This window comes from Somniosus microcephalus, chromosome 1, assembly GCF_052327205.1.
Source record: "Somniosus microcephalus isolate GS21.2 chromosome 1, FLI_Smic_1.0, whole genome shotgun sequence".
NCBI classification, from domain to species: domain Eukaryota; kingdom Metazoa; phylum Chordata; class Chondrichthyes; order Squaliformes; family Somniosidae; genus Somniosus; species Somniosus microcephalus.
The window spans coordinates 456265544-456284594 of record NC_140987.1 but is presented as its reverse complement, the minus strand read 5'-3'; the positions used below and the strand labels follow the sequence as shown (position 1 = coordinate 456284594).

General features: G+C 49.0%; 1 protein-coding gene across 2 annotated transcripts in view; it reads left to right on the top strand.

Moving 5' to 3' along the window:
* The first annotated feature begins 680 nt into the window (after positions 1–680).
* LOC147125370 (tripeptidyl-peptidase 2-like) overlaps positions 681–19051 on the top strand; it is a 152782-nt gene continuing 134411 nt past the window's right edge. The window contains exon 1 of one of the 2 annotated variants that reach the window (XM_086002219.1): positions 681–883. In XM_086002219.1, coding sequence (XP_085858345.1) covers positions 719–883 — 165 coding nt within the window. In that variant the 5' untranslated portion in view covers positions 681–718. The remainder of the gene's footprint in view (positions 884–19051) is intronic. The other variant, XM_086002216.1, reaches the window with a different exon arrangement.

Genomic DNA, 19051 nt, shown 5'->3' with positions numbered 1-19051 from the left:
ATCATGCCCCCCCCGCTTACAATGCCCCCCCCGGTTACCATGCCCCCCTGGTTACCATGCCCCCCCCTGGTTACCATGCCCCCCTGGTTACCATGCCACCCCCCCCCCCCCCGGTTACCATGGCCCCTCCCGGTTACCATGCCCCCCCTGGTTACCATGCCCCCCCCCAGTTACCATGCCCCCCCCCGTTTACCAAGCCCCCCCCCCTTGGTTACCATGTTCCCCCCCGGTTACCATGCCCCCCCCGGTTACCATGCCACCCCCCCCCCCCCCCGGTTACCATGGCCCATCCCGGTTACCATGCCCCCCCCTTGGTGACCATGCCCCCCCCTGGTTACCATGCCCCACCCTTGGTTAACATGCCCCCCCTGGTTACCATGACCCCCCCCCGGTTACCATGTCCCCCTGTTTACCATGCCCCCCCCTTGGTTACCATGCCCCCCCCCCCCGGTTACCATGCCCCCCCCTTGGTTACCATGCCCCCACTGGTTACCATGCCCCCCCGTTTACCAAGCCCCCCCCCCGGTTACCATGCCCCCCCCCGTTTACCAAGCCCCCCCCTTGGTTACCATGCCCCCCCGTTTACCAAGCCCCCCCCCCGGTTACCATGCCCCCCCCCTTGGTTACTATGCCCCCCCTGGTTACCATCCCTCCCCCGCCGGTTGCCAGGAAGTGGCGTCAGGCGGGCGGAGCCGGTGTTGGAATCGGCGGGCGGAGAATGGCGGCCGCGGCCTCGGGCTCGGGTTTCCCTTTCGGCGGGCTGCTGCCCAAGGCGGAGAGCGGCGCGCTGGGCTTCGTCAGCCGGCGGCCCGAGAGCGACGGGCGCGGGACCCTGGTGGCGGTGCTGGACTCGGGGGTGGACCCGGGGGTCCCGGGACTGCAGGTACGGCCGCTCGACCCCCAGATACCCCAAAAATACCCCCAACCCTCTCCCCCAATACCCCAAACACCCCCTAAAACATACCCCCCCCCCCAAATACCCCAAACCTCCCCTCTCCCCAATACCCCCTAAAACATACCCCAACCCTCTGCCCTAAACCGCAACCCCGACCCCACAATACCCTGACCCCAACCCACCCTAAACCCCAATCCCCACACCAAAGCGCTGACCCCAAACCCGCCGTAAACCCTGACCCCCAAACCCGCCGTAAACCCTGACCCCCAAACCCGCCGTAAACCCTGACCCCCAAACCCGCCGTAAACCCTGACCCCCAAACCCGCCGTAAACCCTGACCCCCAAACCCGCCGTAAACCCTGACCCCCCAAACCCGCCGTAAACCCTGACCCCCCAAACCCGCCGTAAACCCTGACCCCCCAAACCCGCCGTAAACCCTGACCCCCCAAACCCGCCGTAAACCCTGACCCCCCAAACCCGCCGTAAACCCTGACCCCCCAAACCCGCCGTAAACCCTGACCCCCCAAACCCGCCGTAAACCCTGACCCCCCAAACCCGCCGTAAACCCTGACCCCCCAAACCCGCCGTAAACCCTGACCCCCCAAACCCGCCGTAAACCCTGACCCCCCAAACCCGCCGTAAACCCTGATCCCAACCCCCGACCTCACCCTAAACCCCCAAAGCCCAAACTCTGACCCCAAACCCTGAACTTGCCGTAAACTCCCTCCAAATCTGCTAAACTCCCCCCTGAATCACTTCAACCCCCCCCGATCCCCCTGTAAAGTATTGTCAGAGACTCTAATAATGTTCTTGTTTTCTGTTACATCAGGTGTCTAAATTCTTTGGGGTGAAATTCAACTTCAGCAGGGGCATAAAATGTGCATTAGCAGATCGGCAGCCTGTACTGTATATTAAGGAAAGAAAGGTCTTGCATTGCTATAGCACCTTTCATGATCTCAGGATGTCCCAAAGCCTTTTACAGCCAATGACGCACTTTTGAAGTGTAGTCACTGTTGTAATGTAGGAAACACAGCAGCCAATTTGTGCACAGCAAGCTCCCACAAACAGCAATGTGATAATGACCAGATAATCTGTTTTTTGGTGGTTGGGGATAAGTATTGGCCAGGACACCAGGGAGAACACCCGTGTTATTCTTCAAATAGTGCCATGGGATCTTTTACGTCTACCCGAGAGAGCAGACGGGGCCTTGGTTTGACATTTTGTCCGAAAGAGGGCACCTCCAACAGTGCAGCGCTCCCTCAGCACTGCACTGGGAATGTCTGCCTAGATTTTTGTGCTCAAGTCTCTGGAGTGGGACTTCAACCCACAACCTTCTGACTCTCAGGCGAGAGAGCTGCCCACTGAGCCATGGCTGACACCCGAGAGAGGTACGCATTTGTCATTTTGTTCTCACCACTGAAATATAACGGCAAATCGACAGCTTAGTTGTTTTGGCTTCACGGGCCAGATTAGCAGGGTTCATGGGCTGCATATGGCACAAGGGTGATCATCAGCACACCCCAGTGTTAACGACATGATTATTCTGTAGAATCATAAAATGATACAGCACAGAAGGAGGCCAATGCTGATGCATAGGGGGAATTCAGGGAATGGACTAATTATTGTCTTCACAAGTTAACAATGATGCTTTCCCAGGTAATTTGAACTTCAGTAATGCTGGTACTTATTTCTCTGCATACCACAAGAATACTCCCAGTATGTTATATTCCGTTATCTAGGTTGAGTATTGTGTGCTGTTTTGGTCGCCTTATCTGGGGAAGGATGTTCTTGCCATGGAGAGAGTGCAGTGAAGATTCACCAGACTGATACCTGGGATGGCAGGAATGACGTATGAGGAGAGATTGGGTCGATTGGGTTTATACTCGCAGGAGTTTAGAAGAATGAGAGGGGATCTCATTGAAACTTATAAAATTCTAACAGGGCTACACAGACTAGATGCAGGAAGGATGTTCCCGATGGCGAGGGAGTCCAGAACCAGGGGTCATAGTCTAAGGATAAGGGGTAAGCCATTTAGGACAGAGATGAGGAGGAATTTCTTCACCCAGAGAGTGGTGAACCTGTGGAATTCTCTGCCACAGAAGGCAGTACAGGCCAATTCATTAAATATATTCAAGAAGGAGTTGGATATATTTCTTAAGGCTAAAAGGATCAAGGGACATGGGGAGAAAGCAGAGACAGGGTACTGAATTTGGATGATCAGCCACGATCTCATTAAATGGCGGAGCAGGCTCGAGGGGCCGAATGGCCTACTCCTGCTCCTATCTTCTATGTTTCTATGTTCTGGAAGATTCTGCTGTGCTCGTGGCTGCTCTTGTCTGACCATTGCAGTGATCGAAATAGAAGGACAGGTAGAAGTTGTGATGGGGTGCTGTTACCATGGATGTTTGAACAGTGTTGGTCACACATTGATTTAAGGAAATGTCTGGGTGAATACGCCTACAGCACTTGGTCTTCAAGAGCTTGGAAAAAAAATACTCAATGTTTGTAGAAATACAGAATTTTTTTTCCCCAAAGGGGCAACTAAATAATATTTTAAATTTTAGTCTCTTCTGATTTTCATAGAGCATTAAATAATCAGGTATCAAAAGGCATCAGCTTGTGCTCCCTTGAGTGTAGGAGAGTGAGGGGTGATCTGATCGAGGTGTTTAAAATGTTGAAAGGATTCGATAGGGTAGATGCAGAGAAACTATTCCCTCTAGTGGGGGGAGTCCAGAACAAGGTGGCAGAACCTTCAAATTAGAGCCAGGCCGTTCAGGGATGATGTCGGGAAGGATTATTTTAACACAAAAGGTAGTGGAAATCTGAGATGGATCGATTTTTGTTGGGTAAGGGTATCGAGGGATGTGGAGCAAAGGTGGCTAAATGGATGTTGAGGTACAGATCAGCCATGATCACATTGAATGGCGGAGCAGGCTCGAGGGGCTGAATGGCCTCCTCCTGCTCCTGTGTAACAGGCTCGAGGGGCTGAATGGGCCTCCTCCTGTTCCTGTGTAACAGGCTCGAGGGGCTGAATGGGCCTCCTCCTGTTCCTGTGTAACAGGCTCGAGGGGCTGAATGGGCCTCCTCCTGTTCCTGTGTAACAGGCTCGAGGGGCTGAATGGCCTCCTCCTGTTCCTATGTGACAGGCTTGAGGGGCTGAATGGGCCTCCTCCTGTTCCTGTGTAACAGGCTCGAGGGGCTGAATGGCCTCCTCCTGTTCCAATGTGACAGGCTCGAGGGGCTGAATGGCCTCCTCCTGTTCCTGTGTAACAGGCTCGAGGGGCTGAATGGCCTCCTGTTCCTGTGTAACAGGCTCGAGGGGCTGAATGGCCTCCTCCTTTTCCCGTGTAACAGGCTCGAGGGACTGAATGACCTACTGTTCCCGTGTAACAGGCTCGAGGGGCTGAATGGGCCTCCTCCTGTTCCTATGTAACGGTATCGAGGGGGCTGAATGGCCTCCTCCTGTTCGTGTGTAACGGTATCGAGGGGCTGAATGGCCTCCTCCTGTTCGTGTGTAACGGTATCGAGGGGCTGAATGGCCTCCTCCTGTTCCTATTTAATGGTATTGAGGGGCTGAATGGCCTCCTCCTGCTCCTATGTAACGTTGTCGAGGGGCTCAATGGCCTCCTCCTGCTCCTATGTAACGGTATCGAGTCGCTGAATGGCCTCCTCCTGCTCCTATGTAACGGTATCGAGGGGCTCAATGGCCTCCTCCTGCTCCTATGTAACGGTATCGAGGGGCTCAATGGCCTCCTCCTGTTCCTGTGTAACGGTATCGAGGGGCTCAATGGCCTCCTCCTGCTCCTGTGTAACGGTATCGAGGGGCTCAATGGCCTCCTCCTGCTCCTGTGTAACGGTATCGAGGGGCTCAATGGCCTCCTCCTGCTCCTGTGTAACGGTATCGAGGGGCTCAATGGCCTCCTCCTGCTCCTATGTAACGGTATCGAGGGGCTCAGTGGCCTCCTCCTGCTCCTATGTAACGGTATCGAGGGGCTCAATGGCCTCCTCCTGCTCCTGTGTAACGGTATCGAGGGGCTCAGTGGCCTCCTCCTGCTCCTGTGTAACGGTATCGAGGGGCTCAGTGGCCTCCTCCTGCTCCTGTGTAACGGTATCGAGGGGCTCAATGGCCTCCTCCTGCTCCTGTGTAACGGTATCGAGGGGCTCAGTGGCCTCCTCCTGCTCCTATGTAACGGTATCGAGGGGTCTGAATGGCCTCCTCCTGTTCCTACATATTTGCCAATACCCTGTACAAGTGAATTTGAACGCAGAGTTCGACCACAGGTTTGTAGAAGGGTTTGTGCAGTCAGCAGCACTTTTAAAAGTTAAACGTAAACGTGCTGGGCTGATTGCTTAGCGACATTACTTCATGTACAAGGTAGCTCAGGTATCACAGAGGAAGAGATAACGGCAGCTGTGCTTGTGATCTGGAGAGAGAGAGAGTCCTGGTACTGACCCGGAGTCGGTGGGTTGACAGAAAATGATTCGGTCCATTTATTTTCCTTGCCTCGCTGTGCCTGATTTCCAATCTCTGACAAGCTGTGAAAGCACGCAAACAGAATCTTACACCAAAAAATGCGAGGCTAACTGGCAACTCCCCAAGCCTTGTGGATGATTTGTCTGCCGTTATGCTCGCCCCATTTTACTGTAATACTTACAAATACTTGGAAGGACTGCCAAGGTGGTGCCGGTTACTGTTTGTGTGTGATGAGCACACTGATGGAGGTACGGTCAGTACCCAGTAAAACATGGTGTTACTCCATTGACAGCTTTTATACCGGGGCTAAAAGGGTTAAATTATGAGGACCGATTGCACATTCAAGAAGGGTACTTGGGATAAACCCGGGAAATACAGGCCAGTGAGCCTAACATCAGTGGCAGGGAAATTATTGGAAAAAATTCTGAGGGGCAGAATTAGTCTCCACTTGGAGAGGCAAGGATTAATCAAGGATAGTCAGCATGGCTTCATCAGGGGGAGATCATGCCTAACCAATTTGATTGAATTTTTCGAGGGGGTGACTAGGTGTGTGGATGAGGGTCGTGCAGTTGATGTAGTCTACATGGACTTCAGTAAGGTTTTTGACAAAGTCCTGCATGGGAGACTGGTCAAGGAGGTAAGAGCCCATGGGATCCAGGGCAATTTGGCACATTGGATCCAAAATTGGCTTAGTGGAAGGAGGCAGAGGGTGATGGTCAAAGGTTATTTTTGTGACTGGAAGCCTGTGTCCAGTGGTGTACCGCAGGGATCGGTGCTGGGTCCTTTGCTGTTTGTAGTGTACATTAATGATTTAGATATGAATGTAGGAGGTATGATCAGTAAGTTCGCAGATGACACGAAAATTGGTGGAGTGGTAAATAGCGAGGAGGGAAGCCTCAGGCAGCAGGACGATATAGATGGGATGGTTAGATGGGCAGAACAGTGGCAAATGGAATTTAACCCTGAAAAGTGTAAGGTGATGCATGTTGGGAGGACTAACAAGGCAAGGGAATACACAATGAATGGTAGGATCCGAGGAAGGACATAGGATCAGAGGGACCTTGGTGTGCATGTATATAGATCTCTGAAGGCAGCAGGACAGGTAGATAAGGTGGTTAAAAAGGCATATGGGATACATGCCTTCATTAGCCGAGGCATAGAATATAAGAGCAGGGAGGTTATGGTGGAGCTGTAGAAAACGCTAGTTAGGCCACAGCTGGAATACTGTGTACAGTTCTGGTCGCCACACTATAGGAAGGATGTGATTGCATTAGAGAGGGTGCAGAGGGGATTCACCAGGATGTTACCTGGGCTGGAGCGCTTCAGCTATGAAGAGCGACTGGACAGGCTGGGGTTGTTTTCCTTAGAGCAGAGAAGGCTGAGGGGGGACCTGATTGAGGTGCACAAAATTATGAGGAGCATAGATAGGGTAGATAGAAAGGAACTATTCCCCTTAGTAGAGGGGTCAATAACCAGGGGGCATAGTTTCAAGGTAAGGGGCAGGAGGTTTAGAGGGGATTTGAGGAAAAACGTTTTCACCCAGAGGGTGGTTGGAATCTGGAACTCACTGCCTGAAAGGGTGGTAGAGGCAGGAACCCTCACAACATTCAAGAAGCATTTAGATGAGCACTTGAAATGCCATAGCATACAAGGCTACGGACCAAGTGCTAGAAAATGGGATTAGAATAGACAGGGCTTGATGGCCGGCGCGGGCACGATGGGCCGAAGGGCCTCTTTCTGTGCTGTATGACTCTTTGACTCATAGACTGGGCTTGTATTTCCGCGAGTTTAGAATATTAAGGGGTGATCTAATCGAGGTGTTCAAGATAATTAAAAGGGTTGAGAGGATAGATAGAGAGAAACTATTTCTTCTTGTGGGGGGGAAGTCCAGAACAAGGAGGCATACCCTTAAAATTATAGCCAGGCCGTTCAGCGGTGATGTCGGGAAGCACTTCTTCACCCAAAGGGTAGTGGAAATCTCAAACTCACTCTCCCAGCCTCAACAGCCTTTTGGAAATCAATTGAAAATTTGAAAACTGAGATTGATAGATTTTTGTTGGGCTGTTGTGTGTTGAGGGTTACGGAACCAAGGCGGGTAGAGGCCATTCGGCCCAACGTGCCTGTGCCTGTGCCGGCTCTTTGAAAGATCTATCCAATATTCCCACTTCCCCTGCTCTTTCCCCAGAGCTCTGCCAATTTTCCCTTTCAAGTATTTATCCAATTCCCTTTTGAAAGTTACTATTGAATCTGCTCCCACCGCCCTTTCAGACAGCGCGTTCCAGATCACAACAACTCGCTGCGTAAAAAAAATTCCTCTCATCTCCCCCTCTGGTTCTTTTGCCAGTTGCCTTAAATCTGTGTCCCCTGGTTATGGACCCTCCTGCCAGTGGAAACAGTTTCTCCCTATCTACTCCCCTTAATAGGCCTCCAAATAGTAATATGGAGGTGAGGGAAGGCATAAAAAGGGAAATTAGAGAAGCGTGCGATAAGAGCACAGCTGTCATCATGGGTGACTTTAATTTACATATTGATTGGACTACCCAAATTAGTAAAAATTCTGAGGAGGAGGAATTCCTGGAATGTTTTCGGGACGGTTATCTGGACCAATATGTCGAGGAGCCGACTCGAGATCAGGCCATTTTAGACTGGGTATTGTGCAATGAGAAGGGACTTATCAGCAATCTTCTTGTACGAGGCCCCTTGGGTCAGAGCGATCATAATATGATCGAGCTCTCAGTCGAGATGGAGAGTGAGGAAATTGAATCAGAGACTAAGGTCCAGAACTTAAATAAAGGGAATTACGAGGGTATGAGACGGGAATTGGGTAAGATTGATTGGGTGGTGTTTCTGGGGGGATTGACAGTGGATAGACAATGGCAAGCATTCAAAGATAGAATGGAAGAATTCCAGAACATGTTTATACCGGTTTGGCATAAAAATAAACCTAAAAAGGTGACTCAACCGTGGATAACGAGGGAAATTAGGGACAGCATAAAATCAAAAAAAAGGGCATATCAACTGGCAAAAAAAAGCACCAGACCGGAAGATTGGGGGCAGTACAGGATACAGCAAAAGAGGACAAAGGGATTAATCAGGAAGGGGAAAATAGAATACGAAAGTAAACTTGCAGCAAACATAAAGACAGACTGCAAAAGCTTTTATCGGTATATCAGGAGGAAAAGACTGGTAAAATCCCAAGTCGGTCCCTTGCAGTCCGATTCGGGAGAATATATAATGGAGAATAAGGAAATGGCAGACCAATTAAACTCATACTTTGGTTCTGTATTCACAAAGGAGGACACAAATAACCTCCCAGGAATATCGACAAACATAGGGACTAATGAGAGGGAGGAGCTGACAGAAATTAGTATCTCTAGGGATATGGTGTTGGGTAAGTTGAGGGGACTGAAGGCCGACAAATCCCCGGGGCCTGATAAACTACATCCTAGGGTACTTAAGGAGGTGGCCCTGGAGATAGCAGATGCTCTAAGGATCATCTTCCGGAACTCCATTGACTCGGGAACAGTACCCGTGGATTGGAGGGTAGCTAATGTTACCCCAATATTTAAAAAGGGGGGTAGAGAGAAAGCAGGGAATTATAGACCAGTAAGCCTTACATCGGTTGTGGGCAAAATGCTAGAGTCCATTATTAAGGATAAAATAGCGGAGCACTTGACAAATGGGGAAAGGATCGGACAGAGTCAACATGGATTTACAAAGGGTAAATCGTGTTTGACTAATCTGCTGGAATTTTTTGAGGAAGTAACTGGTAAAATAGATGGGGGAGAGCCAGTGGATGTGGTGTACCTTGACTTCCAGAAAGCCTTCGATAAGGTTCCACACAAAAGATTATCATGCAAAATTAAGGCTCATGGGATTGGGGGCAAAGTATTAACGTGGATAGAGAACTGGCTGGCGGATAGAAAACAGAGAGTTGGAATAAACGGCTCGTTTTCGGAGTGGCAGGCAGTGACCAGCGGGGTGCCACAAGGATCTGTCCTGGGACCCCAGCTGTTCACAATATATATAAATGATCTGGATCAGGGAATTGGATGCAATATTTCCAAATTCGCTGACGACACTAAACTAGGAGGAGGGGTGGGCTCTGATGAGGATGTCAGGAGGCTACAGTGCGATTTGGACAGGTTGGGGGAATGGGCGGATACGTGGCAGATGCACTATAATGTGGATAAATGCGAGGTTATCCACTTTGGGGGTAAAAACAGGAGGGTAGATTATTATCTAAATGGCAATAGATTGGGAGATGGGGAAGTGCAGAGGGACCTGGGTGTTCTTGTGCACCAGTCACTGAAGGAGAGCATGCAGGTGCAACAGGCGATTAAGAAGGCAAATGGTATGTTGGCCTTCATATCAAGGGGGTTCGAGTATAGGAATAGGGATACCTTACTACAGCTGTACAAGGTGCTGGTGAGACCGCATCTGGAGTATTGTGTACAGTTTTGGTCGCCCCATCTGCGGAAGGATGTTCTTGCCATGGAAAGAGTGCAACGGCGATTCACCAGGCTGATACCTGGAATGGCGGGAATGACCTACGAAGAGAGATTAAATAGTTTGGGCTTGTACTCACTGGAGTTTAGAAGATTGAGAGGGGATCTCATCGAAACATATAAAATTATGGCAGGCCTGGACAGGCTGAATTCAGAGAGAATGTTTCCAATGGCCGGGGAGCACAGAACCAGGGGCCACAGTCTAAAAATAGCGGGCAAATCATTTAAAACAGAGATGAGGAAGAATTTCTTCACTCAAAGAGTGGTGAGCCTGTGGAATTCCCTGCCACAGAGGGCTGTGAAGGCTAATTCAATAAATATTTTCAAGAGAGAATTGGATATATTTCTGAAGGCTAAGGGGATTAAGGGTTACGGAGAAAAGGCGGGGACGGGGTACTGAACTGGTAAGATCAGCTATGATCTCAGACGAAGATCAGCCATGATCTCATTGAATGGCGGAACAGGCTCGAAGGGCCGAATGGCCTACTCCTGTTCCTATCTCTATGTTTCTATGTTTAATGGAATATTAATAGCAGGGACTCATTATGTTCTAACAGTGGTTTAGGACAAGTAAACTCAAGAGTGTGTAAAAAAAAAACCCTGTGAAAGGAGCACATGGGTGTTTTCAGTCTGGGTACAAGGTGCCAGCTTGGCTCAGTTGGAAACACTCGCACCTCTTCCGCAGTCACTGGATGTGAAACACTTGGGTTAATTTCGGAAACAAAGCTAGGTCATCTGATGATGAGCACGGCTGCCGGGCCAGTGACAAAGTTGCTGAGATTTATTAGGTTCAATGGACCCATTTTAGTTGCATTCTACTGCTCAGCCGTGGTTCAGTGGGTCGGACACTCACCTCTGAGCCAGTAGGTCGTAGGTTCACAGTCCCACCCCAGAGACTTCAACCCATAATCCAGGCTGACACTCCCAGTGCCAGTACTGAGGGAGTGCTGCACTGTCGGAGGTGCCGTCTGTCAGATGAGACGTTAAATCGAAGCCCCTTCTGCTCTCTCAGGTGGACGTAAACGATCCCTTGGCACTATTTTGAAGAAGAGCAGGGGAGTTCTCCTCGGTGACCTAGCCAATATTTATCCCTCAATTAATATCTCACAATCAGATTATCTGGTCACTATCACATTGCTGTTTTAAGGACCTTGCTGTGCGCAAATTGGCTGCCGGGTTTCCCACATTACAACTGTGACTACACGTCAAAAGTACTTAATTGGCAGTAAAGCACTTTGGGACGTCATGGGGTTGTAAAAGACGCTGAAAAATGCAAATCCTTTCTTTGTTGTTTTCTTCACTGGTTTTAAGAACATAAGAAATAGGAGCAGGAGTCGGCCATTCGGCCCTTCGAGCCTGTTCCGCCATTCAATAAGATCATGGCTGATCTTCTACCTCATCTCCACTTTCCTGCACTATCCCCATATCCCTTGATTCCCTTAATATCCAAAAGTCTATCGATCTCTGTCTTGAATATACTCAACGACTGAGTCTCCACAGCCCTCTGGGGTAGAGAATTCCAAAGATTCACCACCCTCTGAGTGAAGAAATTTCTCCTCATCTCAGTCCTAAATGGCCGACTCCTTATTCTGACCCCTGGTTCTAGACTCCCCAGCCAGGGGAAACATCCTCCCTGCATCTACCCTGTCAAGGCCTGTAAGAATTTTGTATGTTTCAATGAAATCCCCTCTCATTCTTCTAAACTCTAGAGAATATAGGCCTAGTCTACTCAATCTCCCCTCATAGGACAATCCCCCCATCCCAGGAACCAGTCTGGTGAACCTTTGTTGCACTCCCTCTATGGCAAGTTTATCCTTCCTTAGGTAAGGAAACCAAAACTGTACACAATACTCCAGGTGTGGTCTCACCAGGGCCCTATATAATTGCAGTAAGATGTCTTTACTCTTGTACTCAAATCCTCTTGTAATAAAGACCAACATACCATTTGCTTTCCTAATTGCTTGCTGTTACCTGCATGTTAACTTTCAGTGATTCATGTACAAGGACACCCAGGTCCCTCTGAACACCAACATTTCCCAATCTCTCACCATTTAAAAAATACTCTGCTTTTCTATTTTTCCTACCAAAGTGGATAACTTCACATTTCTCCACCTTATATTCCATTTGCCATGTTCTTGCCCACTCACTTAGCCTGTCTATATCCCCTTGAAGCCTCTTTGCATCCTCCTCACAACTTACATTCCCACCCAGCTTTGTATCATCAGCAAACTTGGATATATTACATTTGGTCCCCTCATCCAAATCATGGATATAGATTCTGAATAGCTGAGGCCCAAACACTGATCCTTGCGGTACCCCACTAGTTACAGCCTGCCAACCCGAAAATGACCCTATTATTCCTACTCTCTGTTTTCTGTCCGTTAACCAATCCTCAATCCATGCTAGTATATTACCCCCAATCCCATGAGCCCTAATTTTGTTTAATAACCTCTTGCGTGTATATTTTATACTGTTCTGCCGAGGTGTAATAGTTAAAAATTGTACCAGAGCCAGGCCATTCAAGAATAAAATAGCAAAATACTGCGGATGCTGGAAATCTGAAATAACAACAGAAAATGCTGGAAATACTCAGCAGGCCAGGCAGCATCCGTGGAGAGAAACCGAGTTAATGTTTCAGGTCTGCGACCCTTCATCAGAACTGGAAAAAGCTGGAGATGTAACAGGTATTAAGCATGTCGGAATCATTGGTATGGAAGGTGGCATCGTCAGAACAAACGCGGCGGAGACGGAGAATGGAATAGAGTCCTTACAGGAAGCGGGGTGGGAGGAAGTGCAGTCCAGGTAGCTGTGGGAGTCAGTGGGCTTGTAGTGGATGTTTGTCGAAAGCCGATCGCCAGAAATGAGATGGAGAAGTCAAGGAAGGGAAGGGAAGAGTCGGAGATGGACCATGTGAAGGTAAGGGAATGGTGGAAATTGGGAGTAAAATGAATGAACTTATCTAGTTCAGGGCGAGAGCAGGAAACGGCACCGATACAGTCATCAATGTACCGGAAAAAGAGCTGAGGGAGGGGACCTGAGTAGGACAGAGCGCCCTCAGGCCGTCCTGGTGGGGGATGGAGGTGTAGAGGGATTGGACGACCCTGCTTCCTGTAAGGACTCTATTCCTTTCTCCCAGTTTCTCCGTCTCCGCCGCGTCTGTTCTGATGATGCCACCTTCCATACCAGTGCTTCCGACATGTCTTCCTTTTTCCTCCGCCGAGGATTCCCCTCTACCGTGGTTGACACAGCCCTTGACCGTGTCTGTTCCATTTCCTGCACTTCTGCTCTCACCCCTTCCCCTCCCAGAACCACGATAGGGTTCCCCTTGTCCTCACCTTTCACCCCACCAGCCTCCACATTCAACGGATCATCCTCCGCCATTTCCGCCACCTCCAGCGTGATCCCACCACCAAACACATCTTCCCCTCAACTCCCCTTTCAGCATTCCAAAGGGACCGCTCCCTCAGCGACACCCTGGTCCACTCCTCAATCACCCCCAACAGCCCTGCTCCGTCGCCCGGCACCTTCCCGTGCAAGCGCAGGAGATGCAACACCTGCCCTTTTACCTCCTCCCTTCCCACTGTCCAGGGCCCCAAACACCCCTTCCAGGTGAAACAGCGATTTACTTGTATTTCTTGCAATCTAGTATACTGTATTCGCTGCTCACGGTGCGGCCTCCTCTACATTGGGGAGACCAAACGCAGATTGGGCGACTGCTTTGCGGAACACCTCCGTTCAGTCCGTACGGGTGACCCTGAGCTTCCGGTCACCTGTCACTTTAATTCTCCGCTTCACTCCCACTCTGATCTCTCTGTCCTCAGGCTATTACATTGTTCCAATGAAGCTTAACGTAAGCTCGAGGAACAGCACCTCATCTTTCGATTAGGCACTTTACAGCCTGCCGGACTCAACATTGAGTTCAACAATTTCAGACAATAACCCCTGCCCCCATTTTTGCATGCTGTATGATTTTGCCATTCCCATTTGCAGCATTTTATCTTTCCTGCCTCTTACATAAGCACAGTATATTCTTTCAATTTCTTCCTCCCCTCCTTAAACCCCCCCCCTGTCTCTGCACCTGCTTAGTATCTGTTACATCTCCAGCTTTTTCCAGTTCTGATGCAAGGTCCCAGACCTGAAGCGTTAACTCTGTTTCTCTCTTCACGGATGCTGCCTGGCCTGCTGAGTGCTTCCAGCAGGAATCAACATGGCTTGTATTCCCTTGAGTGTAGGAGAGTGAGGGGTGATCTAATTGAGGTGTTTAAAGTGTTAAAAGGATTCCATTAGGGTAGATAGAGAAACTATTTCCTCTGGTGGGAGAATCCAGAACAAGGCGACGTAATCTTAAAATTAGAGTTAGGCTGTTCAGGAGGGAAATCAGGAAGCATTTTTTCACACGTAGGATAGTGGAAATCTGGAACACTCTCCTTCAAAATGCTGTGGTGGCTGGGGGGTCAATTGGAGCTTTCTACACTGAGATGGATCGATTTTTGTTGAGTAAGGTATTTGGAGCAAAGGCGGGTGACATGAATCAGTCATTCATGAAAGACTTATGAAATAATACTGAGCGGCCTGCGGGTGGCGCTGTCCAGGGAGAGTATAACTACTCGGGCAAGGGCCCAGCTTGCGCAGGACATTCTTAACGGGAACTAGTGAAGGACACAACTGGACCTCCATGTTGTAAAACAGTTGATTAAAGCTTTGTTTAACGCTTAGACCAAGTGCCTAGTAGTTTTCTTACGTCAAGCAGTAACAGGACATTTGGATAAGCATAATTTAATCGGACAGAGTCAGCATGGTTTTATGAAGGGGAAGTCATGTTTGACAAATTTGCTCAAATTCTTTGAGGACGTAACAAACAGGGTGGATAAAGGGGAACCAGTGGATGTGGTGTATTTTGACTTCCAAAAGGCATTTGACAAGGTGCCACACAAAAGATTACTGCACAAGATAAAAAATCACAGGATTGGGGGTAATATACTGGCATGGGTGGAAGATTGGCTATCTAACAGAAAACAGAGAGTTGGGATAAATGGTTCATTCTCGGGTTGGCAATTAGTAACTAGTGGTGTTCCGCAGGGGTCAGTGCTGGGACCCCAACTCTTTACAATCTATATTAACGATTTGGAGGAGGGGACCAAGTGCAACGTATCCAAGTTTGCCGAGGATACAAAGATGGGAGGGAAAGCAGTGAGTGAGGAGGACATAAAAAACCTGCAAAAGGACATAGACAGGCTAAGTGAGTGGGCAGAAATTTGGCAGATGGAATATAATGTTGGAAAGTGTGAGGTTATGCACTTTGACAGAAAAAAATCAAAGAGCAAGTTATTATCTAAATGGAAAGAAACTGCAAAGTGCTACAGTACAAAGGGATCTGGGGGTCCTGGTGCATGAAACACAGAAGGTTAGTATGCAGGTACAGCAGGTGATCAGGAAGGCCAATGCAATCTTGGCTTTTATTGCAAGGGGGATGGAGTATAAAAGCAGGGAAGTCTTGCTTCAGTTATACAGGGTACTGGTGAGGCCACACCTGGAATACTGCGTACAGTTTTGGTTTCCATATTTAAGAAAAGATGTACTTGCTCTCGAGGCGGTTCAGAGAAGGTTCACTCGGTTGATTCCGGAGCTGAGGGGGTTGACTTATGAGGAAAGGTTGAGTAGGTTGGGCCTCTACTCATTGGAATTCAGAAGAATGAGAGGCGATCTTATCGAAACATAAGATTGTGAGGGGGCTTGATCGGGTGGATGCGGTGAGGATGTTTCCGCTGATGGGTGAGACTAGAACTAGGGGGCATAATCTTAGAATAAGGGGCTGCCGTTTCAAAACTGAGATGAGGAGAAACTTCTTCACTCAGAGGGTAGTAAATCTATGGAATTTGCTACCCCAGAGAGCTGTGGAAGCTGCGACATTAAATAAATTTAAAACGGAGATAGACAGTTTCCTAGCTGATAAGGGAATTAGGGGTTACGGGGAGCGGGCAGGGAAGTGGACGTGAGTCTAGGTTCGGATCAGCCATGATCCTGTTGAATGGCGGAGCAGGCCTGAGGGGCTGTATGGCCTACTCCTGCTCCTACTTCTTATGTTCTTATGTTAAGCGGGTAAATGGAGTTGAGGTGCAGATCAGCCATGATCTGATTGAATGGCGGAGCAGGCTCAAGGGGCTGAATGTTCTACTCCCGCTCCTAATGTTCACATTTGCAGGTTGGCAGATAGATTTTAATACGGAAAATGGTCGATGCATGTTGCAGTGGGAAACACAAAGGGTAACACAAGGAAGGATGCCCAGCAAACGTGGAGAAGGATTTGAGTGTGTGAATATGCAGGCAGTGTGAGGTTGTTACGAGCAGGGCTGATTATGTACTGTGATGCACGAGAAGTTATTCAAATCACGTGTAATAATGTGTACAATTTTGAGCAGACTGTCTTGAGAAGGATATCAATGTTTCGGGGAAGGTTTAGAAAGGCTGGCTAGCAGCCAAAATGTAAAGAGAGAATCACAAATCTTGTTGTGTCTGTGTATAATAAGACACAGACTGCAGGAGAACGGTACAACAGGTGTTTACTCAACGTGGCTCACACTGGAACTGATCTGTACAGATTACTACTCCGTGCTATATACAGGTGTGGTCACTGCCGGTACTGCAGTATGCATGAGCTGTAAAAGATAGTTCCCCACTTAAAGGAATATACATTACAATTCCTCCCCTTTTAGATTAACAGTACCATAACACTCATTTAACAATTAAATATCAAACTAATTACAATTAACACTTTTAACATGCAACATTAGCTGAAAATAGTCTATTTATGTATTCAGTCTTTGGGGAGGCTTCCTGATCCTTTCTGGATAGCGCCTTTCCCGAGTGTCTTGTTCTTGTTGCGGAGGCGATTCTGGCCCCCTGTCGTCGGTTGGTTCATCAGCTTCCGATGCTACTGTTTCTGGGGTAGATGCGACCTGTACGTCGGGTTCATCACCAGGTACGTATGGGCGAGGCATGGGGTTGACTTGTTCCTGTGACTCTAGGATCTGGTCAGCATGGCGTCTCACGATGCTCTCCCCAATGTCCACTGTGTACATTAGTGGGCCCTGCCGTGTGCATATCGTTCCTGGCTGCCATTTTTCTGTTCGGTAGTCGCGGGCCAAGACTGGTTGCCCTACATTGAAGCTCCTTGTTGGCTTCTCATGGATGTGCTGGAATTGCTTACTCTCAACATCTCTTCGTACGTTTGGTCTGAGCAAATCCAGGCGAGATCTTAACCTTCGGTTAAAGAACATCATGGCTGGGGCCTGGTTGGTGACTGCATGTGTCGCATTCCGGTAGGCGAACAGGAAATTGTCCACCTTGTGCTGCAGCGGAATGTTGTCATTGTACACAGCCTTTATTGCCTTCTTAAAGGTTTGTACGAACCTCTCAGCCAATCCATTTGTGGCTAGATGATACGGGGCGGATGTGTAATGCCTTACCCCATTCTTTTTCAAGAACCTCCGGAACTCTTCGGACACAAACTGTGGTCCGTTGTCGCAGCAAATCTGTTCTGGCAAGCCATTCCTGGCAAAAATGGTCCGTAGGACTGCAATAGCTTTCTCCGTGGTGGTGGAAGACATTTTGATGACCTCAGGCCATTTCGAGTGCGCATCCACGGCTATTAAAAACATTGAGTCCATGAATGGACCAGCAAAATCAATATGCACCCGTTGCCATGGAGATGAGGGCCACTTCCATGGGTGTAGAGGGGCCTGTGGTGGTGCATTTTGGACTTTCTGGCATCCTGAGCAACTCTTGGTCAGGTCCTCGATTTGTTTATCGATTCCTGGCCACCACACATAAGCCCTGGCTAGACTTTTCATTTTTACCCCTCCCAGATGACCCTCATGAAGCTCATTGAGCACTCTATCCCTTAACTTGGGTGGAATTACCACTCGGGATCCACACATCAAGGTCCCCCGGCACACTGACAGCTGTTCTCTCCTTGTCGAGAATGCTGGCAACAGTGAGTCGCCATGTGCTGGCCATCTCTTCACCGTCAAATCATATACCTGAGACAGTGTCGGGTCATTTCGGGTTTCCTTTTCGATACAAGCGTTAGTTACTGGTAGGTATTCAACTATAGTCGAATGGAATATTTCGACAGGATCCACTGCTGGTGCTTCCTCCGCAGTAGGCAGTGGCAGGCGTGATAGCCCATCAGCATTTCCATGCTGTTTCGTGCCCTTATATTCAATCTCATAGTGGTGCGTCCCTAAAAAAAGTGACCATCTTTGTAGTCGTTGCGCAGTCATCACCGGAACGCCCTTCTTCGGATTAAAAATGGAGACAAGAGGCTGGTGATCAGTCAGCAAGGTGAATTTCTGCCCGTGCAGATAGTGATTGAACTTTTTCACTCCCCACACTAGGCTGAGGGCCTCCCTGTCAATCTGGGCGTAGTTACGCTCGGCTGAGGTTAGTGATCGTGACGCAAAGGCTATTGGCCTCTCTGAGCCGTCCGAGAATTTGTGCGACAGCACCGCTCCAATGCCGTAGGGTGACGCATCACATGACAACCGAATTGGTAATGCTGGGTTGTAATGGGCCAATACCTCTTTCGATGTGATTAGTGTTTTGCTCTTCTGGAAAGCTCGTCTACATTCGTCACTCCACTTCCATGGCACCCCAGTTTGCAGTAGGGTGTTCAGTGGGTGTAGTATTGTAGACAAATTTGGCAAGAACTTATGGTAGTAGTTCACCAGCCCGAGGAACGACCTCAGTTGTGACACATTTTCCGGTGCTGGAGCCTTGACTACTGCCTCAATCTTCTCTGGGGACTTATGTAACCCCTCTTTATCGATAACGTGGCCACAATACGAGATCTGTTTTCTAAAAAACTCGCATTTGGGGCGGTTAGCTCGGAGCCCATATTCCTGCAACCTAGTGAGCACCTGCTCCAGGTTGGCAAGGTGATCACTGTCATTTTCGCCCGTGACCAGGATGTCGTCCAAATAACACTGGGTCCCTGGGACCCCTTGCAGGACTTGTTCCATTGCCCTCTGCCAAATAGCCGGAGCTGATGCTACCCCGAATACCAGCCGGTTGTATTGGTAGAGACCTTTATGGGTGTTGATTGTGAGGTATTTTTTTGATGCTTCTTCTACCTCCATTTGCAGATACGCCTGGGCCAGATCAATCTTAGTGAAG